Source organism: Oikopleura dioica, chromosome PAR (assembly GCF_907165135.1).
Source record: "Oikopleura dioica chromosome PAR, OKI2018_I68_1.0, whole genome shotgun sequence".
NCBI classification, from domain to species: Eukaryota; Metazoa; Chordata; class Appendicularia; order Copelata; family Oikopleuridae; genus Oikopleura; species Oikopleura dioica.
This window is the reverse complement of record NC_137293.1, coordinates 16,440,233-16,462,845: the sequence shown is the minus strand read 5'-3', so window position 1 is coordinate 16,462,845 and position 22,613 is coordinate 16,440,233. Positions and strand designations below refer to the sequence as shown.

Below are 22,613 nucleotides of genomic sequence, written 5' to 3'. Positions count from 1 at the left end.
CGATAAGAAATAATTGCTTTTGGGTTACGCTAGCTTGGATTATCAGAATTACGAGGGTCAAGCTCTGACGATGAATAATTTTTTTGGAATAAACCTGTTCATGCGTGTTGATCTTTCAAAAGTCCAACAACAGGCAGTAACAAGATCAATCAGAAGCAGAATTCACCAGTCGGCGTGTCGAGGATTTTGATAAATATCGGATGGGCTTCTGATGTTTTCATATCAGAAAAAGCTTCATTCATAAGAGCTTCCTCCTGAGTGGCTAAAATGCGCAAAAAAGGGAAAATCTTGATTTCGAGAATCCACTGTCGGCATCCGATTAGCCCCATTCTCACCATTCACTTCATCTTTTTGAATAAAACTGAAGTCGCTTTGCTGTCAAAAAAAAACAATTTTGAAGAAAATGAGAAAGCTAGAGAGAACTCTTCGAGTTTTTCCTCGAAATGAGTTCGTCCGACACTGGGGATTTTTTGGCCTTTGTCACTCTTGCGAACGGTTTTTCTAACAATTTTATTTTCAAATTATTTTTTAAAATTAAAGCGCGGTCGAATCAACTGCCGAGATAAATGGTCAACGATTCTGTCGGGACTGCAAGGCTGAGAAATTCCCAGAAATAGTAACAGCAATATTCAACGATTCTGATGCCACCTTTGCCTGCCCTGCTGGGGCTTGTGGAGCTGACGATCTTACCCTCGAAGGGTTTTGGATTGGTTCATGCTGTGAAAATGCTGCTTCTTGCGTTGACGATGAATGTGAGTTTGAAATTATAAAGAGATCATTAGTTTTATGCTCTATTCAGTCAAATATGAACGACTCTCGATTGTCAACAAAATTTACGAAGAAGCGAGAGATGAAGAAGATTCTGCCGAGGAGGATGTTGAAGAAGCGTCAGAGGCGCTCGAGAAGGCTCAGAATGATGTCGAGAGAATCAAAGAAGCTTTGCAAAACGCTGAAAATGCTCAGCAGAACGCCGAGGAAGAACACGCAGCAGCGAAAGAAAAGCTCGAGGAAAAGAAAGCCTGGCGAAAGAAAGTTCAAAAACGAGCTCTTGTTCTTGCTGAGGACGCAATGAAGGAAGATAACCGCGACTTGGGTAAGCTTCTACAGAGAATTTCAAAAAGAAATAATATTAACCTAGATGACGAGGATGATTCTGAGGACGAAGATTGCGAAGAAGAGGAATTCGAAGAAGAAAAAGACGCTTACAAATGCAAAGTCTGCTTTGAATTCTTCGATGACGAGCATCAAGAAGCCGCGATCTATCCATGCGGTCACAAAGCCTGCTTCAACTGCCTTTCTTCTCTTCAGCCCATGGTCTGCCCAATTTGCCGAGCGCCATTTGCTCCTCGCTCAATCCTCAAGCTTTTCAATAACTGACCATTTCTGCCTGCAAGTGTTGAAATGCTTCACTTTCCTTGGCTCCGATCCTCTATCGTCGAGCAAAAATAAAAAGTTAAAAAAATGACATTGAAGTCTCCTCCATTGCAGTCACGTTCTTGTTTCTTATCTGATCAACGGGCTTTTCCAAATTGATTTATTGCACAAAGTTTTTCAGTAAATAATTTTTCCTACAACAACAACTGGCAGTAACAAGATCAATCAGATGCAGAGTTCACCAGTCGGCGCCCCCGCCAGCTTTGGCTCCCCACTTCGAAACACGTTCCTTTTTCGCTGGCTTTCCACCTTCTCCAGCGGCGGTTTCCGCAGCACCAGCTTGTTGCTTGAGCTTTTCTTGCTTTTCCTTGCGCGCTTGGGCGAGTTTCAACGCATCTCGACGGCCGCCAGAGCCGAAGCCGCCGAATTTCTTCGTGCCAGTTCTAACACAAATGTTAATTTTTACACTTCCTTGAAGTCAAATCGCAAAAATGCGGCGTGAAATTGAAGGAAAATCGGAGAAAATCTTAACATATCACGCACATGTGGACAAGGACCATTTGCGGGGCATTTTCCGACCTTGAAAGAGAGCCAAAACTAGATGCTCTCCCCAAAATTGATGATCAGAACTTGACTATGCCAGTCCAAAATTTTTGAAAAGTTTTCGGCAAAATCAAGTTCTTATAATTAATTTTGGGGAGAGCATCAACTTTTGGCCCTTTTTCGAGTCGAAAACCCTTTGAAAGTTGGGACTAAAGTCGGCTGTGTAGAAAAACTAAATTTGGGCCGGAAAGAGTGAAAGCGAAAAGCCGCGTAGCGGCTTCGCAAGAATTTTATAATAGACCGGAATTGTAATATTTGCGAAGCCGCTTCGCGGGCTCGATTGTCGTAGCGGCTTTTTATTTTAGCTCAATCAGACCCTGACTTAGGTTTTCTACACAGGTTGCCGAACCCAGATTTCGGGAGAGCCTTAGATATTTGCAAGTGAAAAGCCTATTTTCGCAGTAAAAACGTGACTAAGAAATTTTAAAAGCCCTTTTAGACGCGCCACAAAATGCCCCCTTCATGTTTCTATCAAAACTTACTTGACGATTTTCGTTCCTTCCCATTTCGGCTTGACAGGTTCGGGTTCAACTCCCGCCTTGATCATTTCTAATCGGTCCTGGACTGATAGTTCCTTTGGCTCTTCTCCGACCGCGGTTTTATCGTAAGCGGGACCAGTCATTGTTGGAACACTGGCGAAAGTTATCGAGCCGCTCAGGTCCAGACGAGAAACTGAAAATGACGATGAAAATCAGTTCAGAAAAATCGACAATTTAGAGGAAATTGGGCTCGGCGACCGGTGCACAAAGCCTGAGTCAGGGTCTGAAAGATCTCAAATGAAAAGCCGCGTAGCGGCTTTTCTCTAAACGAAGCCGCAAAGCGGCTTCGCCACATATCCTATCGACTCAATTTTCAGATTCTTCCGAAGCCGCTTCGCGGATTAGTTTTATAAAAGCCGCTGCGCGGCTTTTCGCTTGAGATCTTTCAGGACCTGACTCAGGTTTTCTACACAGGTTGATGACCCAAGAGCGAAGGGTCTCTCTGTTACATCAGTATTTTTGAACAATTGATAATGAATTTCTAAAACGAGTTTACCTAAAGTCTTTCGGCGATCTTTCAGGTGAGCGTCGATAATTTCGGCGAAGAGATCACGATCGCACCTTGTGTATGCTGATACTAATAATTGACTGAAACAATTCGTCAAAACATGCAATTTTTAAATAACACTGACCGCGTGAGATCAGCTAAGCACGGGCTGCCATCGGCAAACAAGCTTAGACCAACTTCAAGTGCCATGCCAGGGTTTCCGGCGTCGCACTCTTTCATTGCTTGGTAGTACAGGTCTTTGATCGGCTAGGAGAAAAATGAGTAATAATGGGGAAGAATTTGTAGAAAAAATCAATTTTTTAGTTCAAAATTAGACGAAAGAAAATTTGAATTCATAGTTTATTTATAATTTCAATGACGTCAGTGAAAAAGAGCCTAGAAAGGGAAAAAGGTCGTCCAATTTTTAATTACTACAGAAGAGTATTCGCTTCATTTTATTTCTAAGTATTTTTTAAGATATCAATGCACTAAAATCTTTGGAGTTGTTTCATTTGACATATTTTATTCTTTCCTTCAGAAAGTTCGCTTTTTATATCGGAAATTTTGCAGGTGGAAGAACCGAATCGAGGCCATCTTTCCACTCGATTGGCAAAATCTGCGTAAAAATTTTTCCGCTCTATCTACTTCAAATTTTACGGTCGAGAATAGAACTCAGTATAAAATAAAGCAGAGACTCAAAAAAATATTTTAAAATGCACACAACTTGAGATACAACAATCGGTCTTAAAGTATTGTTAATTTTCATTGTCAAAAAATGTTAAAATAATAAACGAAGCTTCCAATGTCCTATAAAAGCGTCGTTTTTATTCTTTCAACCTCAGATTCCCAGCTTTCTTTCGAGCCCCTTATTTCAGAGGCTGAAAATCTGTCTCTTATTAGTAACTTTACCTTGAGATGCATCTGTATGAGCCCATCATTATGTGAATTTTTCAGCGTTTTGAGCATATTGACAAGTTCCTGTTCCTTCTCTTCTGTGAAGCCGTTGTAATCTTCAATGACAAATCCGACCTAAACAAGTTTTAAAAAGAGATTTGATAATTTAATTGAACAAACCTCGTTCACTGTTTTATTGACAATGAGCATATCGCGCCGCTTGAAATCCGGTGTTTTTCGATTGAAATCGATCTCGTTCCGCTCGCAGTACTCGATAAGCGCTTCGTACAGTGTTCGTACAGGAAGTGTTTGGGTTCGACGATAAAGGACGATTTTGACGGCGCCGAAGATGTTTGCTGCTACACTGTACATAGCTCCAGTGCGCTAGAATCAAATTTATCCCATGAAACGTGGATGAGCTCGGTAGCCTGTGCAGAAACCCTGTGTCAGGGTCCTGAATGAGCTAGACAGGGATGGGTAGTTAAGCAAATCCGCGCTGCGGCTTCGTCTTTAAAAAGCCGCTGAGCGGCTTTATTTTCGTTTCACGATCCTGACTCAGGTTTTTTACACAGGTTGGCGAGTCTTGATTCAAATGTGCAAGTTTAGCGCTAGAAAAAGAAATCTTGGAATCGGGATAGAATTCTTTAGAGGATAACGGGTGTCAAATAATCCTTCCAAATCGGAGACTTGAAATCCGGAAATCTTTATGAAATATGAATATACATTCGCTGTCATCCGCGGCGAAAATAGTGGCGGATTTTCAACACGGAAATCCTTTCGTTTCGAAAAAATTCTGAGAAGAAAGCTTCTTCAATTATTAATAAAAAAGATGAGTTGCGAAAAATGTTACAGGAAGAGGACGACTGTAAAGCCGGATAAGTTCCGTCAAGATTTCCGGGGCGTCTATTTTTATAAAAAGCCCCGGTTTCAGGGGCCATGAAAAACAAAGTTCTGTTGAAGATTGTAGTCATCGGAAAAGGGAATTTTCCAACTATTCTTCGAAAAAGTAAGAGACTGAGAAGTTTTAGTTCAACGAAACTAGGCGAAAAAAGCCGTGAGCAGCTGTGCTAAGCATCCTGTAGAATACTTTAATCATAGTCTGAAAGATCTCTCATGAAAAGCCGGGTAGCGGCTTCAGAAAAACGGAGCCGCGGAGCGGCTTCGCAAGAATTTAAAAATAGACTGTAAAGATAACTCTGGCGAAGCCGCTTCGCGTCTTCGTTTTCAAAAAACGCCGCTACGCGGCTTTTCATGAAGGAGATTTGAAACACTTACTTTTCAATCAAGAAATTTATAAAATGAAATCTTGGGTAATCCCCCTGTACAATCCAATTTTATTTGCTTCCAGAACAAAACCAAACCTCCCTAGTTTATGTCACGCTTTGCGTAATTCCTAATTAAGGATGTACCTGATCGTTGGAGACACAAATGGACGCGGTTTCTTGCGGCAAGTCATTATAGACGCCGACATGCCAGTGGTCGCGCACGGAAATGATACAGACGAGCAGTTCCGGCGGGTCGTAGTAATATCTGTAGCGCATGTGATTTTGGATGCACTTCTCTGGGTCGGGCAAGTAGCCAGGGTTTGTGTAGCACTTGTGTAGCTCTTCGTAAGGACCGACCATTTGCATTCCGTTTTTGACGAGTTCATTCAGCGGGTCCTCTAAAATTACGAAATCCAGTTCACGTGGCTCCCGTCATCGGTATTCCTTAGAGCCGGGCGCAATGGCAGCGCGAAATCTAATTTCCGAAAAATTCAACGAACGAAAATTTAAATCAAAAAAATCACATGGGAACAAAAATCAATTTTGCTGGAAGAAAAATTAAAATAAAGCCGCGCGCGGCTTAAAAACCGAAAAACATTTTGTTGAAAAAAGCCGCGTGCGGCTAAACATATATTGAGTTAGAAGATCAATAAGGAAAAAGCCGCGTGCGGCTATTTCTTTCGAAAAATTTTCGATCGTTTAAAGTGAAAGCCGGCCGCGGCTTTTACGATAAAATCAGTTGTAAATCGTGAAAGCCGCGATTTTCTCTTACCTTTGTTTAGCTCTAGCATGAATTCATACATCAAGAAGAACGACCTCGGGAACTTGATTCTGTAAGCTCGGTTCATCGCATCTTTGAACTTGTGATGAAAGACGGGCTCAACCCTTTCCGGGATCGGCGGAGGTGGCTCCTCCGTGAGATCCTCTGGCACTTCGCCGCGCATAATTGCTTGGATAAAAGATAGCGGCTTTTGCAGTACGCGAGCCACATGCTTTAGAAATGAGTTCAAACTTGAAAAAAAATCGACTTTTCAAACTATTTTTCTCGATTTTTGAACTTTTCCTTTTGCTCTTCCAAAAGTCGAGCTTTTTTGCGTTCTTTCCTCCTTTTCGCCCTGTCTTCAAGTCGTTTTTCTTTGTCCTCAACGGATTCATTTGCAAAACGCATTTCTCGCTCTTTTCTCCATTTTTCTGCGTCAGTTTGGTTTGCTACTTTTGCCGCCTCGATTTTGACTTTGTCCAGTTCTGGTACTCCTGTCAGTTCTTGAGGCTAAAAAATGATTGGTTCAAACGAAAACATTCACACTTATTAAATTTAAAACATTTTTTATTCGGATTTTTTCAGTCAGTTTTTTTTTCGTTTAACATTACGTCAAAAGCAATAACTGAATTAAAAGAGGATTCATTTTAAAAGCTTATATTGACAAGTGTGCCGAAATGGTAAATATACATCTTTTTGATATTCATTTTATGAGTGCCGTTCTAGTCCCAAGAAAGCTTTATATTAGGCGAATTTCCAGGTGGTAGAGGCCTGGTGTTCAGGCAATAAGGTAAAAAATGGTTTGTTCGTACGCAAAGGACGATAGATTCGTATCTCTATAATGACCGAACCATCCATTTCTTTGAATTAAAAAAAATGACCTTTCAGGAGAAAATAGGAGGTATCCTTATTTATCGTTAACTGGCTGCATGTGTACCCTTATTCGACCTCAAAGTTCTTGCATGTGTGCCCTTGTTCATCCTTGAGCCACGTCGCTTTTTACGACTTTCAGATTTGAATACCACGGGTAAAGAAATACCCCCGTTTTAAGAGAACATCATCTTTTTCATAGAATTACAGTTCCCGTACCTTAGGAGCGCGTGGATCGGGTACGCCACAAGTGTAATTCCTCCGGCGCGCAGCAATATCTCCCATGTTTTGTTGCGCCGCCATTGCTCCTCTTCCTCGGCCTCTACCGCGGAATCCGCCTCGTTGATTAGCTTCACGCTCAGCGATCTTGTGTGCGAAGGGATGATCCGCAACCCATCTGTCTTTCGGTTTCTCCGGCCCGCTAGAATTAATTTCAAGAAAAGATGATAAAATGAAAGAATGCTTACTTGTAGTTCGCTCCAGCTCTGGCTACGTAAGGATCGTTGACCATCTGAGGTGGCGGGCGATCGTGTTCGACGGATTTGGCAGCGGCGGAGGCAGGAACCAGCGCTCGCTCACGATCTGGAGATCTGTTTTCAACCCGGTCGTACGCATCGTCCGGCGAAGCTTCGCGCCTGAAAATAATCGAAAAATATTCTTAATAAAATAAAAAAAATCAGCCCATTTTTTACCTGGCGACATCAGAGCTAGAACTTCTGGAGGAATCTGAACTTGTGCTACTGGAACTACTGTAACTCCTTCTTCTGCTCTTTCTCTTTGATTTCCTTCCTCTGCTTCGACTTCTGCTTCTCCCCATAATTCTGAATTTCCTCTTTTTTTCTTTTCGGCGCGGGATGAAAAGAATCTGATGCGCGCGCTGATTGGCCGCCCGCGATGCGACTTTCCAGAATTTGAATTCGCTGAAAATTGAAAAACGCGCATTTTCAAAAGCTTCAAAAAAGGACGAGAAATGTCGGAAACAGAGAAAAAGGAAGATGACTGGTTTGGCCAAAAAGAGAATATTCAGCCGAGAAGAAAGGGGCAATCTTCAGGTAGTTACAATAACGCTAAATTTTCAAGCGTAATGATTTCAATACATTCTGACTGATATATTTTCGCTAGAATTCCGCTTCAAGCTCAAAAATCGAGAAGCCGCTTGCGGCTTCGAGTAAATTATCGCTTTAGCCGCGCGAAGCGCGGCTTTTCCGTCATATTTCACTCGAAGCCGCATGCGGCTTCTCGATTTTTGAGCATCAACCGTAATTCCAGCGAAAATTAATCAGTCAGAAATCAGAGTACTGTAAGTTCCGTAATTGTTAAATTGAGCTTGTATCAAAAAGGCTTGGTTTGCAAAATTTCGTTATCTGAAAAATTGTTGTTTACAGAAAGTAACACAATTTTGTTCAAATTTGTTTATCCAAAAACAAGTTAGAGAATCTCTTATTTAGAGTGCCTGTAAAACTGACCTCAACCCTATAAGAAGGGTTATTATATCAAATTAACCAAGTTACGCATGTTTGAATATGTTTTTTAGATTATCTGGCAAGACTGGCAAAACAAAACGATCCAGAATTCCAGGCACGAGTGAAAAAGGAGCAGGACGAGTGGGAAAATCGAGTCAGATACGAAGCGCAAGAGAATCCAATGATTTGGCACGAATACTTCACTTGGGCGAATCAGAATGTTTTCGATAGTTATCAACTAAAGGTGAGCTTTCTCAAATCGAGAAAAAATTATTGAAGCTTTTGAGTCAAAACTTTTGACGCCCTAAAAATTCTAGTTGTTATCCTAGAAATTGAGATTTAGGGCTCCAAATTGTCAGTAAAACTTCGAAGGTATTGTCCTTAATTCTCGATTTTCGAATAAATTTGTCAGATCGCGCTTTTGACCAATGAAAACCGAGCGCTCTCTATTTGAAATTCAAAATTCGGCAATTTAGGACGGAACCCCCGTAGTTTTACTGACAATTTAGGGCGGCTTATTGACAATTTTTAATGGAAAATCGTTTCATTCGTATTTTTAGATTCTCCAACACAAAGCCCTAAACGGAATCATCCGCAGCGAAAACTCTCTCGAGCGATTCGGCAAAAACGAAAAAGTTTTCGAATTATTCACCAGAGCAGTCGACGAAGCTAAGAACTGGCAAGAAATCATGAGTTTTGTCCGTTCAAAGAAGTTTTTTGTCAACATGGCGAAGTTCTGGACGATCTGGGCGGGAAGACACGAAATCGAAGAAGGAGTCCGCGAAGCTGATGAAATTTTGACGGAAGGAGAGAAATACTTGGCGGCGAAAAAAGAAGAACTCGCCGAGTTGCGAAAGTGGCGGAGCAATATGGACATTCGAATCGCTCTCGGGCGATCTCGACAAAGAGCTAGTGACTTGGAATCTGATAATTCGGAGAGGCAAAGGAACAGGTCGACGAGGCCGGCGAGGAAGTTCGGAACGATGATCAAGAGGGACGACGATCCACAAGGAGATAGACCTGGTGGAGTTAAATCGAATGCGAAAAGGAGTGGCTTACAAAACTCGCTCTAGCATGATGAGAGTTACGAAAGATCAAAACAGTCATATAAAAATAACTAGCCCAAAATAAACCAATAGCTCACTATCAATTTGATAGTATCAAAACCACAAAATGGATTTTTTTGGACAGATACAAGATTCTTTTTTTCTTGTAAATAGAACTTTCAATACTCGAATAAGCAGAATTTCCGTTCAATCGAATTCTGCTTATTCGAGTCTTGCAAGTTCTATTTACAAGAAAATAGGAATCTTGTTTCTGGCCAAAAGAAAATCCACTTTGCGGTTTTGATAGTGAGCTATTTGGTTTATTTGGGCCAGCTATTTTGCCGATTATTCGTTTTAAAAACTGATAAGATATAAAAACATCTGAATGGATGAAAGCTCCCGGAGTAAGCCTTTTCAAGAACGATTTCTATTTTCAAAGATAAAACGGAGCCCACGACGGTGGCGGGTTTAGAAGGAGATTGGAATCGCCAGAAAGTGCCGCCCAACATCAAAATTAAAGGAAAAGAAAACAAAACAAAGGCGGAAAAGTGGAATAAAGGAGGACTCAAGGATATTGAAGCGCATGTTCCAAAAGCGTCGAAGTTGATCATTCCCATTGACGATGAAAGTGACGACTCGGATGATGGAAAGATCACGAAAGGAAGCTCGAAGTCCACGAAGGGACAGGGGCAATTGAAGGAGATCAAGGGAAAGAAACTCGACCAGTTCTGGAGCTTCGATGAAGAGAAAGAAAAGGAAAATGGAAAACAGAAGTTTATGTACCGAAAAAATGTAAGTTATTTCAGACCATAAAATTTTTCCACGCCTTGAATAATGGATTTTTCGAGGGACGGTTAGAATAAAAATGTTAGCTAACAAAGTCTAGCCTTCATTATTTTTGCTGGCTCTCAGAGTACTTCAGACGGATGCGATTCTTAGCTCTCAGACGGGCAGGAAGCTAGTCTGGGGACCCTTCTGGAGAGGGTTAGGCTACGGTGGACAAGGCAATTTTGGTAAGCCCTCGGTCGCCTGCGCGGGAAACTGAGATGAGGTCTGTTTGAAAAGCTCGCGAGAGGGCCCTATTTATAAATAAATGTTCCAAAAAGAAGTAACTAAAATGAAGTGATATTTTTAACAATTGATATTTGATAGCTTTCTAGAAATCTTGGAAAGAATTGCGTACTTAAGAAACCGTAAACTATTAAATAAGTCTTGCAAATATAACAATATTTGAATTTTTACGGACTATTAACAAGCTTGTGAACTCGCGAGTTCTTACTTTTTGACAGCTCTTTTGCACGGCCTAGATTTCAAGATCGGCAGATCGAAGCCCGGCGGCGAAAGGTGGACAAGGCAATTCTGGTAAGCCCTCGGTCGCCTGAGCAAAACGCATTGCAGCGGGTAGTTTTAGCTTAGTCGACATCTGTTCGGAAAGCTAGACTAAAATCTGCTGAACTAGTTCTCTTCGGGTGCTCAAAAAGGGCCTATATTTATGAAACCAAACCTAACTGCTCTTCAGGAGATCAACATGGGACTGAAAGAAGTTTCCTTCGAAGAGCTGCGCGCATTCAAGTACTCCCGCTCGATCGAAAAAGCCGCTGCGAAAGAAAAAGCGCTTGAAAATATTCGCACTCCCGTTCAGCGAAAACTTGACGAAGACGAAATGCTCAAACGAGGCCAATTCTCGCCCGACGCCGAAGCCCACGATTTTTCGCCAGTCAAATTGCAGTAAGTTTTTTCCTCCGTCCTTTTTTAACAAAAATGCTCGCGGAAAACATCGTTTTTGAACGGTTAACAACGTGTGACGAGGTTGCTAATGAGCTTTTTGATCTGAAATTGATAAACTAGAGTAGGTAGATTTGCGGAATCGAATTTGGACGAGTTGGGCTGCGGCTTGATTCCTAAAACACCCGAAATCGAAGCAAGAGATCGGAAACTCTCGCGCATTTCCGAAGAAGCCAGCGTCGATTTGGAACTTGAAAAACTCCCTGACGCTGAAGAAAAGCTCCGGGAGCCGGTTGTGAAGAAATCGAAGAAAAAACTTGCCTTTAAAATTTTCTGCGATGATCAATAATTTCTCCTCCTTTTTAGCTTTTGTTTACTGCCGTTCTTACTCCATTCCTATTGCTAATAAAAGTTCAATTATCGGCTGTACAATAGAAATTATCAAATAATCTTTATGCTGGTGTCGGCAACCTGCGTCAAAAACCTGAGTCAGGGTCTGGTGTTTATCTCTTTCAGACCCTGAGTCAGGTTTTGTACACAGGTTTCCGAGCCCATCTTTTATGTTCATTGTTTCCTCAAAAATCATCTGGATTTCCTGAGAAATGATCTTTCTTTTGCAAATTTTAGTTGAACTAATTCAATTGATATCAAGGAAGAGAACCCTCAAACTAAAAACCTCTTCAGAGGGGCTTTCGAAAATGTCCGACGGTTTAGAAATCCACTCAATTCTCGAATTCGGCGACGAACCTGCCCCCGGCCTCTGGTGGGTTCTTTCTCCTTCCGGCGAGTCCCCGCCAATTCGCGCAGGAGCTGCCTCCCTCGTTGTCAAAAACGAGGAGCGACCAGAACTCGACGAAAAAATCGTTATCACCGGTGGCGCAACACCTGACGGATTCATCGACAATTGCGTTGAGTTGAATTTATTTACGGGCGCGTGGAGGGCACTTGAGTCAACACAGTTTACCGCGAGATATGAGCACGCAATGATATCAACAAGCGCTGATGATAACAATGGCGGTCAACTAGCGCCACTCGTGCTGCTCGGTTCGAGTAATTCAGAAAATTCGACGGTGCAGGAAACGGGATTTGCGAATGGCTACCGGTACTCTTATTTGATTATTTTAAAAGCGGAAACGGGAGAAAATCCCCGTCCAGGCTCAAAAGCTTACAGTTTCCGGCTGGGAGAAGGTTGATTTCAGTGGACCTGCGATAAGCTCAAGAACCGTGGCTCAACCGTGCTTTAGCGATAAGAAGCTCTTCATTTGGTCAGGTAAACTTATATCATCCCCGGAAATGGCCTCCATTTTTGTTTATTCGGGAACTTCTAAAATCAACTTTTCCAGGTCTTTTCCTGTCTAAACTTTAGAGCGACTTTAAGATTATACAAATATTTCATTCTTTTTTTGCGTTTTGAGGAAAAACGCTAATTCAACTATTTTTGTTTTTACTGCACTAAAAGTTAAACTCGAGTTTTGCTGGATTATATTTTATTGATAAACCGTTAAATTATAGAAGTGTAATATTGTATCTTACGAAACTCTCATAGAATCCAAATTTAGACGCCATTCTTTGCGCGTGTCCATCCAACTTGCTTGTCGTCTCTTCTCTGCTAAATTCGTGTCCGTTGTGAGTAAGAATTTCCTGCACGACAGCTTTGAAGGGTACTCCGCCGTCTGAAATTTTATTTAAAAACTTTTAATTCTGGTGCTTTACCTTTGTTGCAGATCCAGAGATAATGGCATCCTCCCCATGTGGGGAGTATCGAAGCGGGTGGCAGCGTCGCCGACGGACATGTGGCGCCTGCGAACTTGAGCGTCCATCCATTCTCTTGCACCGTTATCACGTCACGGCTGAAAAACTTCGCAGAGTTTTTATTTGAATTTATCAATTATTTATAATTGATAAATTAATATTTAAAAAATCCCATTCCTTTAAATTTATTTGCGTTTCTCCAAGTGCCAGTAATTTCAGGACGTTTTGGATCTCATGTTGGCTCATCTGATTTCTTACCCCGCCAGTTTCAATTGACTTATCATTCTGATAGAAGTGCCCAACGCCCCGAAAGGATCCTATTTTTTGTCTCGCCTTTTCCAATTTCTTTCTTCTAATATTATCGGTTTCTTGGCCCGGAAACCTGTGTAGAACCCGAGTCAGGATTCTCAAAGAGCTTTAATAAAAAGCTGCAAGTGGCAAAATGAAAGCCTCGAAGTTAAAGGATCCTGACAAAGGTTTGCTACACAGGTTGCCAAGCCTAGATCAGTAGCTCCCTGTTCTCGTTGTTGTCGCTCACTGGCCGGCGCTTCGTTTTCAGTTTTAACTTCAACTTTCTTCCTTTTTGGCCCAGGTGGTTGTTCCTTTTTAATCTCTTCAAGTTCTTTGGCCTGTGCTGCGTATCTTTTCTTCGCTTCTTTTAGTCTTCTTGCGTTTTTCTCGAAGCACATCCAATGCTCGTGAGCCTTCTTCAGCGAAGTCGCCTGCTTGCACTCTGGGCATTTCTTCCCCTGCAACGCGAGGCAAGCTTTCTGATGCTCCTTGAATTTGTCGTAAGGCACCGACATTCCACATTCATCGACAGGACACATGAGCTTGATTGTGCTCAAAACCTTCGCCATTAGTCGTGCCTTCTCCTCTTTGAAATTCCCCTTTCGGCAATTCGGACATCTTGGAGCAAAATTGTTCGCCAAAGCATTTTGTTTCACCATGTCAAGGCACTTTTTACAAAAATGGCCTTGGCAGCAAGTTACAACACTTGGTTCCTCGAATTTTTTTAGTTTTAGTTCCTAGAAAATTTTTACCTCTAAGATTGAGCGACAAACTCCACAGTTAATCTCGTCGTTGATCTTGGACGATTCGTCAATCTCTGCATCGAATCCCATTTTCACTTTTTTTGAAAATAGAGGAGCTTATTTTTCCCAACAACGACCCTATTCTCGAAAATCTAGAATCAACTAGAAGAATCGTTAATTTGTCCTTCTTAGGCGGCACTCCTTCCGGCCCATCACAAGATCAATCCGTCTACGTCGTCTCCGATGGAACCAGCGTCGAAAAACACAAGATCTCCGGCGAAGTGCCCTGCCCAACTCAAGAATACGCCGCTTGCGCTAACGAGGAGTTCATGTTCATCCACGGGGGCTTGACTGCAACGGGAAAATCAAATTCTCTTTACCGAATCAACCTCAAGGTGAGCACCCGTGTGTGTTTATTCAATTAATTTTACATTTGATCCATTAAGACTTTCCGCTCAAAATGCTGCTCAATCGTCAATCCTCCTGGAAATCTGGCAATGCACAAAATGGTCCTCTTCGACGACCGAATCTTCCTCTTTGGAGGTTTGAACGAAGAAAACATCGTTTCCGACGAGCTTTGGGAATTGAGCCCGACGAACGAGCACTGGACTCAATTCAAAGCAAGAAAAGTTGTTTTCGAAACGAAGCCCACGCCCAGATTAGCCTTCAACTTCCATGTTTTGAATCTTCCTATCGCTCCAAAAACTTCCCAGAATTCTGAGCAACCAACGAATCTACCAGGTAAGAAAACATCTGTTTTCACTGCTCCAGCCAATCAAATCCGTTAGTTCTCTGTATAAGCCAATCAAAAACCAGTTGTCTTCGGCCAAGCTTATAAAATAGAAGTGTTTCTTTTCCTAGCCAATTAAAAAGGCATTTTCTTCAAGTGAGCCAATCAAAAGATAGCATTCACTGTTTGAGCCAATCAAAAGCCTCTTTCAAGTCAACAAGCAGAATCTTATCAGTAAACCTAGGAACACCAAACATTCAACCCATCGACGACTGGAAAGTCACTATCGACGGAGCCAACATCAATCCAGAATCCAGCGAATCAAAAGTCGACGTTTCCGGCTATTCCTCAACGCCAGTTCTTTTCATCCACGGCGGTTGCGATGCTGAAGGCGAGTTTTTCAACGATCTCTACGTTGCCGCTATTCCTCCGAAAGCAGAATAGAATAAGAACGAATTCTTTTTTGCCTCAATCATTCTGTAACTCCTCGATATTACTGTATTCTGTATCTTGTTTTTTACTATCAATGAAATATTTTTCTACAAAATAAATTCGCTCAAATTGCTAGAAGAGTTAGAAAAAAGAGTTAGAATGAAGGTTCAACTCCCAGACTCAGAAACATTCCTCAACTTCGACCTAACCGAGGATCAATGCGACACAGAATGCCTCAACCGTGCTTTGATGATATGAAGCTCTTCATTTGGTCAGGTAAACTTATGTCATCTTCGGGAAAGTCCTCCATTTTTGTTTTTTCGGGCAACCTATAAAATCAAAATTTTCAAGAACAAACTTAAATTTAGAGCGACTTAGAGATTTTATTTAAAATATATTTTACTGCTTAATGGTATCATGGAGGATAATTTTTAGTGTTGAACTTGCATCTCACTATCTCATAGAAGGTTGATTTCAGTGGACCAGCGATAAGCTCAAGAACCGTGGCTCAACCGATAGAATCCCTACAAAGACGTGCTTTTTTTAAGGTTAACGAAGTTTTCCAGCCAACTTCCGCCTTATAGACCCCCCAACACCATACCTTTTCAGAATCACCAGAGAATTTTAAGAACTTTGATGGTTTTAGATTCTAGAAAAGTCCACTTCCGGTCGATTCTAGAGCCGGAAGTTGAGGAAATTTGGGAGTAATGGTAGAGTGTGACCTATCAAATTAATGCCCAGAAGATTTTGAGTCATCCTATGATCAATTTATCAGAAGAGACAGTCTCAATCGTGGTCAAACCGACCGGTTAAATTATGTAAAAAAGCGCTGAATAGATGATTTTTTTCAATTTTATTCGGTTGGTCTGACCGCGGTTCGGGTGGGTTACCCAAAAGACTAGAAATTTCACAAGCTTTAATTTAATAGGTCATATGCATGCTTTTATTAAGTTTTGAGCCAACTTCCGGCACTAGAATCGACCGGAAGTGGACTTTTCTAGAATCTAAAACCATCAACGTTCTTAAAATTCTCTGGTGATTCTAAAAAGGTATGGTGTTGAGGGTCTATAAGGCGGACGTGGGCTGGAAAACTTCGTTAACCTTAAAAAAAGCTCGTCAAAATCAGTATCTCTGTGATTTTTTCTTTAAAAGAACATGAACAGTTTCAGCAAGCCGGTTAGGGTTTTTGAAATGATCCGCTCTCATCTGACTTTTTCGCTTGGACGCTGATTCGTCGGTGAAAAAATAACCGAAAATGCACCATCCTGGTCTATCCAATAACTCTTCATATATAAGACTCTGAATCAGAGAGATACTTTATTGTTCTTTCAGGCGAAACGAATCCTCGACAATCGGCGGAATGCGGCTATTCTTCAACCCCAGTTCTTTTCATCCACGGCTGCGACGCTGAAGGCAAGTCTGTGTGTTGCGGCTTTTCCTCCGAAAGCAGAACAGAAAAAGAACGAATTCTTCTTTGCCTCAATGGTTCTGTAGCTTCTCGATCTGGCCTCGGAATTCTGACCTGTCTAAAAACCTGAAACAGGTCCTGTTTCCTGTTTTTGGACCCTGTCCTGTTTCCTGTCTTGCATTTCGAGACCAAAATAAACCTGTAAACAGGCCTGTTAACAGGAAATACAGGAAAAACAGGAAAACACGCCCGTATACAGGAACAGCCCTGTAAAAGTGAAACAGGCCTGTAAAAAAAATTGCAGGAAAACAGGCGAGAAATGGGGAAGATCAGGTATTTTTCGTAAAAATTTTCTTGGAATTTCTTTCAAATATGTTATAAAGAACCTTTTATAGTTGAAACTGTCTATAGACATGATTATCACGAGAAAAAAATTCTTAACTTTGATTCTTCAAGGAAAAATTAGAACCCTGAAATTTGAGTTTACAGGCCTGCAAAGCCTGTGAAACCTGTAAAACAGGACCTGTTCCTGTGCTTTTTATCCTGTCCTGTTTCCTGTTTTGCAAATGGGCAAAAAATAAAATCCCTGTTCCTGTCCCTGTTCCTGTTTACAGGAATCCGAGGCCAGTTCTCGATATAATATCGATAGTAATTTACTGCATTCTGTATCTTGTTTTTTTACTTCCGATCAAATGTTTTTCTACAAAATCAAATCGCTCAAATTGGTAGAATCGTAGTTAGAATGGAGGAACATCTCTCCGACGCAGAAACCGTCGTCAACTTCGACCTTACCGAGGATCAACTTTCCGACACTGAATCAATCGGCTCTGCTTCAACCTTCATTCGTCGCGCCACTGCCCGCAGCTCACTTCGCAGCGAATACAGTACTCTTGATCTGAGTGAGTCGACAAAGCATTCCTTCCCTCCATCGGGCTATTTAGGTAAGTGGGAGGCTGCTTCGCTGGCGAGCAGTAGCGTTTTTGACGACTCGGGCAATGCAATTATGGGCTACAGGGATCTTGTTAGCGAGTTGCGAAATGTTGAAAGGGAGAATTTCACCCTCAAGCCATTTTCGGGTTCACATTAGTTAGAGTAGTTCCTTTATGTCTCCCCCTCTTTGCCGAACCTAATTGAAAGACGAGAATTTATCACTTGGAAAACCGGCTGGGTCAGTTCATCGACCTCGACGATGAAGTTCCTCGATCAGAGCTCATTGATGAATTGAATCGAAATGCGGACTTGCTGGATCAAGCTAATGAAACAATAACTCAACTTAGAATTGCCCTTCATAATGCTCAAACCCAAGAAAACGGCGGATTTTTCCTTTTCCGAAATAAAAGATTTCAAAATCGAGCCTTTAAAAAAGACTCCAAAAGCGAAAAAAGCTTGAGTTCATTTCTGGAGCACGAGCGGAGTATCCAAGAGGAGATTGAAGAATCCAAAAAGCTCGAGAAAATTTCCAATTTGGCAGAATCTTCCGAAAGAGACGGAGTTTCGGAAAAGGCGGAAGAGAAGTCACCGAGTGTTTTCAGTTTATCGTCGCTTCTATTCCTCGGTATTATTTTTCTAACTTCGCGGAGCAACAATTACAAATAAAAAATGATCTTTTTTGATTCTTTATTTTTTGTTTCAATCGTACAGAAAATTGTTGAATTGTGGCTAAAGTAGTAAAGAAGATAAATATGCATGCTAGAAGCTAGTTTTGCTCAGGCGCTTCTTTCGATTCTTCCTGATGCTCTTCTTGAGCGCCTTGAGAATCGTGGTCGCCATGGGATTCGTCATGATGCGAGTCAATCGCGTCATGTTGGATTTCTTTGAGTTGAGCGAGTTGGTCTTTGATATTCTGAAGCAGAAATGAGAGGTTGATATTTAGACTTTCTTAGAAAAGAGAGCTTATTTTATTTTTTATTATTTGTCAACGGTATGGCCCCGTATGAGCTTTGAACTTTTCCATCTAAATTAACTTTATAATTTGACTTTTCCCAATTTCTTTCGGTGACGGCTTGGTTTGGTGGTCCAAGTCGAGGGCAAAATATGATAGGTTCGGATAAATCAATTCGCGCTGTTCGAATCCTATTCTTCTTAGTCTCTTTGGATCAACGCGAGTTGATCCGAAGGACAACACGCGATAAAAAACTGTAGATAGAGTCTCACCAACTCTGGAGGTTCTTTCGAGTTCACCACGGTGAAGTACGGTATTCGCGAAGGTACTTCACCCTGCCCTGCTCGAAAGTTTTGTCTTTCTTTATCTTATATTTTTGAATTCAAAGATAATTTTTCTTCCTTGAAAACCGTTAAGGAGAATAAAGACTTACATTGACAAGATTGTCGATTTCTTTGGAAGTCAGGTCTTTTAATTTTTGATTCGCTTTGGCGTGGTCATTCGATTTCTGGTCCCTGATTTCGTGATGCGCCTGGTTCACTTTTTTCACCTAAAATCACCGTTAAATCCTCGGTATCGGAAAAGTAACAACACTAACAAGATCCGAATAACCCTAAAAAGAGATTCTTAAGAGAAAAATTCACCTGTTCTTGAAAACGCGCGTGCATCTCCATCATTTCTTCATTATGAAGCGCTGACATTTTCTTTAGCTCGTTGCTGTGCTTATGACCGATGTAGAAGACATCAACGACCAAGAGGACGGCGACCAAGGCGACTACGTAAAAGACGTCCAGGAATGTCGGTGCATCGCGTCTGAATAAAAAAAGTGAGTGAATTAAAGTGAAAAGTCCACTATCTGGGAAACACAACATAAAAAAACGGGCCCCATTTAACGGGAAAGCTCTTTTGCGACAACGAATTTAACGGACTTATCATTCCTCAAAAGGGTCATCATTTTAACGGATTTTTATAAACAAGTCATGGGCTCCTAATCCGTTAAAATAGTGACCCTCTTGAGGAACATTAAATCATTTAAACTTGGAACAAGATGTGTTTACCCAATAAAATGGGCAGTCCCGATTGGGAACCCCTTGTTTCATGATGGCCTCTTCGTACCTGACTCTTCTGAGCGAAGTTTTCCAACTAGCAATAAATCCCTCTCCTTCCAAATTCGATCTTCTATGCCTCCTACTCGACATCTTCCCCCTTCTCTAACAGCTACAGTATCTACTTTCTTCCAGGGAGCTATCTTTTCATCTCTAAAAGCTAAGGAAGCTCCGGGAAGCCTCAAAAGTATAAAAAATGCAAAAGAAAAAACTTGAAAGTCAAAAAGGCCCTATTTTGAGAGATGAGCTGAGCGCGCTGCCCAGGGGCATAGCGCTTGAGCTCGTTTACGCGGTTTTTGACGATTTTTTTTTATTTGAAAGAGAAAGAAAATCCGTGATTTGAAATTTTAAATGGTTGACCGAGTGAATACGTTTCTTTTTCGAGCTCTTTGCGGGGTCTTCTTCGTTTTTCTTGTTACGAATTTCATCGCCAGATCGCTGAACAACTTGCAGGACAAGACTTCCCTGGCGATTTTAGAGAAAAATAATCAAATAACTCTAAGGTATATAAATTAATTAAGATATATTAAAAGAATAAAGTAATTTCTCGGAATTTCAGGTTATTTTATTTACACTAAAAGATAAAAAAAAGAGGCGGTACAACTTTATCGGGATATATAATTTTCTGATTCATTTTACTTATCGTTTATGTTGTCGAATGCAAATCAAAATCGTTAAAAACACCTTTCAAATGGTTGTTGAAGCTTGTGATTCTCATTTTACCATTCTGCTTTGAGTTTCCATTTTCGGTTTATATGCTTGGTTTTTCCAGGTGTTAAACACCTGGTGTTTGAAATAAACAAGTTAGGCCTTATGTTGTACTTAGATTTTTATCTAAAACATAAAAAAAGGAAAGATCGAACTACTCTATGCCTTCATTCTGTAAGATGAACTTACACTTATTTTTCTAGCACTCAAGAATGCGAACGCAAGCTGACAGAAACCGAGGATAAATGGCGAATGGAAATGCAGGACAAAATCGACGGGATGAAAAAACTGCTGGATCGTGAATCTCAGCGTTGCCAAGACATGGTCAACGGAGCTCCTCCACCAAAGAAAAGCGACGATGACTCTGGTGGCGAATCAGTGGAAAGCCTCAAGTCCATCATTTCCAGACAAAACTCGATCATCGACGAAATGAGGCTGCAGATCCAAAAGCTCAATGGCGAGCTACTGTAATTTACCTTCGCAAAAGATTCTACTGTTTTTCTTGTTTATTTTTAAAAAAATTAGCAAAAATTTCTGCAAAACTTGCTTCAAAAAAGTTCCACCATTTTTGGTAAATGATTTTTTTATTGAAAATTTTCCTTTTCTGTGAATAAATTTTGCTTGCGCGAATTTTGCTACTTGTTCATTATTTGCTTCTGCGAAATTGAATCGCGCGCGTTACTCAAAGAAATAGCTAAAGAGATCTAGAATGACTCAGGACGGAGAACCCCAAGCTAAGCGAGTGAAAGAAAGTGAAGACAACGAGGAGAAAAACACTCCTGTTGAGAAAAATGAAAGTGAAAACGAAAGAAATTACGATCAGGAGCTGCTTGAGGCGGCAAAGGTTGAAACTTTTCCGCGATTTTGTTGATAACTATTTTTCCTGCAGGCAAACGACTTCGAAAAAGTAAAAGAGCTGATTGAGAAATACGACGCTGATACAACTCATCAGGAAGATGAGACTGGATCAAGGTGAATTCGGGATTGCGTGATAATTTACTGATCTTATTCTTTTCTTAAAAGAGGGAAAAGGGGATTCATTTTAAGTTTTTTTCATATGAAAATCTTCGTTACATTGCTAGTCATCAAAATCATTAGGAAAACTTTCCACAACTTTCAAAGACTCTTGTTTTTCATTTCATTATAACCATTTAATTTTCGAGAGCACTCTATTTATGCTGATTTTACAGGTGGTAGGAGCCAGCTGTTGAGGACGTTAGATTAAAATCTAAAAATATCGAACCATTGTAAATTTTTGAAGGCGTAAACCCTACAAATTTAGCGCACTGATGTTGGCTGCTGCTCATGGAAACTGCGAAATGATCCAGTTTCTCCTCGAAAATCACGCTGTCTGGAACGCTGTCGACCGACAACACAAGTGCGCCGGCGATTACGCCGTCGACGGAGGCCACCAGGTGAGTTTTGGACTTCTAGAGCAGCTCATAAACCAACCCTAGCCGGCGATCGACAAATTGCTGCGACACGGTGTGATCAGCGAAATGCTCCTTGGGCGTGCTGCATTGAACGCGACAAAGGAGCAAAAACAAAAGAAAATGGACGCGCAAGGTTTCGAAGACAACCGCGCTTATTTACGATCCAAGCTCAAATACGATAATAACAAGGTCGAAGGCCTCTTGCTGGACGATAAGGAGGATGCAGTGATGATGTCCTGGGAGACCAAGTTGATGGAAGAGCATGCAAGGCTGATTTGTCACAACAAAGGCAGTGTGCTGAATGTTGGACATGGAATGGGAATTGTTGATGGAAAAATTCAGGTAAAAAAGAGCCTATTTTTGGGCGAAACTGCGACAAACAGTCAGAAATAGATCTTGGCTGCCTTGAGCTTGTATGCCTTTACGAGATGCCACTTGATCTCTAGAACTTCTTAGCAATCTCTCCACCAGCTTTAGACCTTCCCCTACTGACTCACTACGAATTATTTAGTGCTATCGTCTTTCGGGTCAGATATTTTAACAAATAAAGCTGTGGTCTCACTAAAAAAGACCAAAATTCATCGAAATTTAGGCGAATAACCCAGCTCACCATACAATTATCGAAGCTCATCCAGACGTCCTCAAGCGGCTCCGAGAAACCGGCTGGTACGACAAGCCAAATGTGACGATCCTAGAAGGCCGATGGCAAGACGTCATTCACAAGGCTGGCCCTTTTGATGGTGTCTTTTACGATACATACGCGGAGGATGATGCCGATTTGAAAGAATTCCACTCGCATCTGCCGCGAATTTTAAAGGAAAATGGAATTTACTCGTTTTACAACGGCTGCTGCCCGGATAACTTGTTTTTCCACGGTGTTGCTTGCGAGGTAAAAGGGGCAAGAAAGAGCTCTCGAATTGATTTTTCGTAAGGTTATGAAGCTGGAACTGGAGGACTTGGGATTGAGCTGCGAGTACACAGCGATGGAAGTGAATGTTTCCGATCCGGAAATGTGGGAAAAGGTCCGCAGAAGATACTGGTACAGAAATACGTACTACGTTCCTCTCTGCAAGAAGATGGAAGTCTTGGACTGCACATAAAC

General features: G+C 41.4%; 8 protein-coding genes and 1 long non-coding RNA gene across 10 annotated transcripts; 5 read left to right on the top strand and 4 right to left on the bottom strand.

Moving 5' to 3' along the window:
- Positions 1 to 1,520: 1,520 nt before the first annotated feature.
- Positions 1,521 to 7,668, bottom strand: LOC145704572 (uncharacterized). The gene is made up of 12 exons (XM_081782030.1): positions 7,485 to 7,668; positions 7,260 to 7,427; positions 7,012 to 7,213; positions 6,230 to 6,432; positions 5,935 to 6,158; positions 5,307 to 5,560; positions 4,078 to 4,281; positions 3,913 to 4,032; positions 3,149 to 3,270; positions 3,013 to 3,104; positions 2,460 to 2,649; positions 1,521 to 1,817 (listed from the first exon to the last, which is right to left on the bottom strand). Exons 1-12 carry the CDS (start codon positions 7,607 to 7,609, stop codon positions 1,613 to 1,615), a joined length of 2,109 nt encoding a protein of 702 aa, XP_081638156.1. The 5' UTR covers positions 7,610 to 7,668; the 3' UTR covers positions 1,521 to 1,612.
- A 15-nt stretch (positions 7,669 to 7,683) lies between these two features.
- On the top strand, positions 7,684 to 9,328 carry LOC145702134 (uncharacterized). The gene is made up of 3 exons (XM_081779342.1): positions 7,684 to 7,844; positions 8,327 to 8,499; positions 8,816 to 9,328. Exons 1-3 carry the CDS (start codon positions 7,763 to 7,765, stop codon positions 9,326 to 9,328), a joined length of 768 nt encoding a protein of 255 aa, XP_081635468.1. The 5' UTR covers positions 7,684 to 7,762.
- Positions 9,329 to 9,689: 361 nt separating this feature from the next.
- LOC145702798 (uncharacterized) lies at positions 9,690 to 11,511 on the top strand. Of its 2 annotated transcripts, none has more exons than XM_081780068.1 (3): positions 9,690 to 10,093; positions 10,821 to 11,029; positions 11,150 to 11,511. In XM_081780068.1, exons 1-3 carry the CDS (start codon positions 10,079 to 10,081, stop codon positions 11,373 to 11,375), a joined length of 450 nt encoding a protein of 149 aa, XP_081636194.1. In that variant the 5' UTR covers positions 9,690 to 10,078; the 3' UTR covers positions 11,376 to 11,511. The 2 variants fall into 2 exon arrangements, with proteins under 2 accessions (XP_081636194.1, XP_081636195.1); XM_081780069.1 differs by having other exon boundaries at positions 9,691 to 10,093; positions 11,159 to 11,503.
- A 213-nt stretch (positions 11,512 to 11,724) lies between these two features.
- LOC145702133 (uncharacterized) lies at positions 11,725 to 12,392 on the top strand. Its single transcript, XM_081779341.1, has 3 exons — positions 11,725 to 12,096; positions 12,155 to 12,296; positions 12,370 to 12,392. Exons 1-3 carry the CDS (start codon positions 11,725 to 11,727, stop codon positions 12,390 to 12,392), a joined length of 537 nt encoding a protein of 178 aa, XP_081635467.1.
- A 115-nt stretch (positions 12,393 to 12,507) lies between these two features.
- LOC145705677 (uncharacterized) lies at positions 12,508 to 13,141 on the bottom strand. The gene is made up of 2 exons (XR_014134624.1): positions 12,740 to 13,141; positions 12,508 to 12,699 (listed from the first exon to the last, which is right to left on the bottom strand). It is a non-coding gene; the product is annotated as an uncharacterized LOC145705677 (long non-coding RNA).
- Positions 13,142 to 13,165: 24 nt separating this feature from the next.
- Positions 13,166 to 13,908, bottom strand: LOC145705673 (uncharacterized). Its single transcript, XM_081783160.1, has 2 exons — positions 13,822 to 13,908; positions 13,166 to 13,782 (listed from the first exon to the last, which is right to left on the bottom strand). The coding sequence occupies exons 1-2, from the start codon at positions 13,900 to 13,902 to the stop codon at positions 13,186 to 13,188; spliced, it is 678 nt and encodes a 225-aa protein (XP_081639286.1). The 5' UTR covers positions 13,903 to 13,908; the 3' UTR covers positions 13,166 to 13,185.
- Positions 13,909 to 14,008: 100 nt separating this feature from the next.
- LOC145705674 (uncharacterized) lies at positions 14,009 to 20,721 on the top strand. Its single transcript, XM_081783161.1, has 6 exons — positions 14,009 to 14,207; positions 14,259 to 14,553; positions 14,787 to 15,250; positions 16,307 to 17,323; positions 18,975 to 19,090; positions 20,282 to 20,721. The coding sequence occupies exons 1-3, from the start codon at positions 14,142 to 14,144 to the stop codon at positions 14,984 to 14,986; spliced, it is 561 nt and encodes a 186-aa protein (XP_081639287.1). The 5' UTR covers positions 14,009 to 14,141; the 3' UTR covers positions 14,987 to 15,250; positions 16,307 to 17,323; positions 18,975 to 19,090; positions 20,282 to 20,721.
- Positions 18,041 to 19,599, bottom strand: LOC145705676 (uncharacterized). The gene is made up of 4 exons (XM_081783162.1): positions 19,381 to 19,599; positions 18,909 to 19,077; positions 18,698 to 18,814; positions 18,041 to 18,225 (listed from the first exon to the last, which is right to left on the bottom strand). The coding sequence occupies exons 1-4, from the start codon at positions 19,461 to 19,463 to the stop codon at positions 18,079 to 18,081; spliced, it is 516 nt and encodes a 171-aa protein (XP_081639288.1). The 5' UTR covers positions 19,464 to 19,599; the 3' UTR covers positions 18,041 to 18,078.
- A 60-nt stretch (positions 20,722 to 20,781) lies between the features above and the next one.
- On the top strand, positions 20,782 to 22,613 carry LOC145705671 (uncharacterized). The gene is made up of 6 exons (XM_081783155.1): positions 20,782 to 20,922; positions 20,968 to 21,050; positions 21,361 to 21,493; positions 21,536 to 21,853; positions 22,104 to 22,400; positions 22,444 to 22,613. The coding sequence occupies exons 1-6, from the start codon at positions 20,788 to 20,790 to the stop codon at positions 22,609 to 22,611; spliced, it is 1,134 nt and encodes a 377-aa protein (XP_081639281.1). The 5' UTR covers positions 20,782 to 20,787; the 3' UTR covers positions 22,612 to 22,613.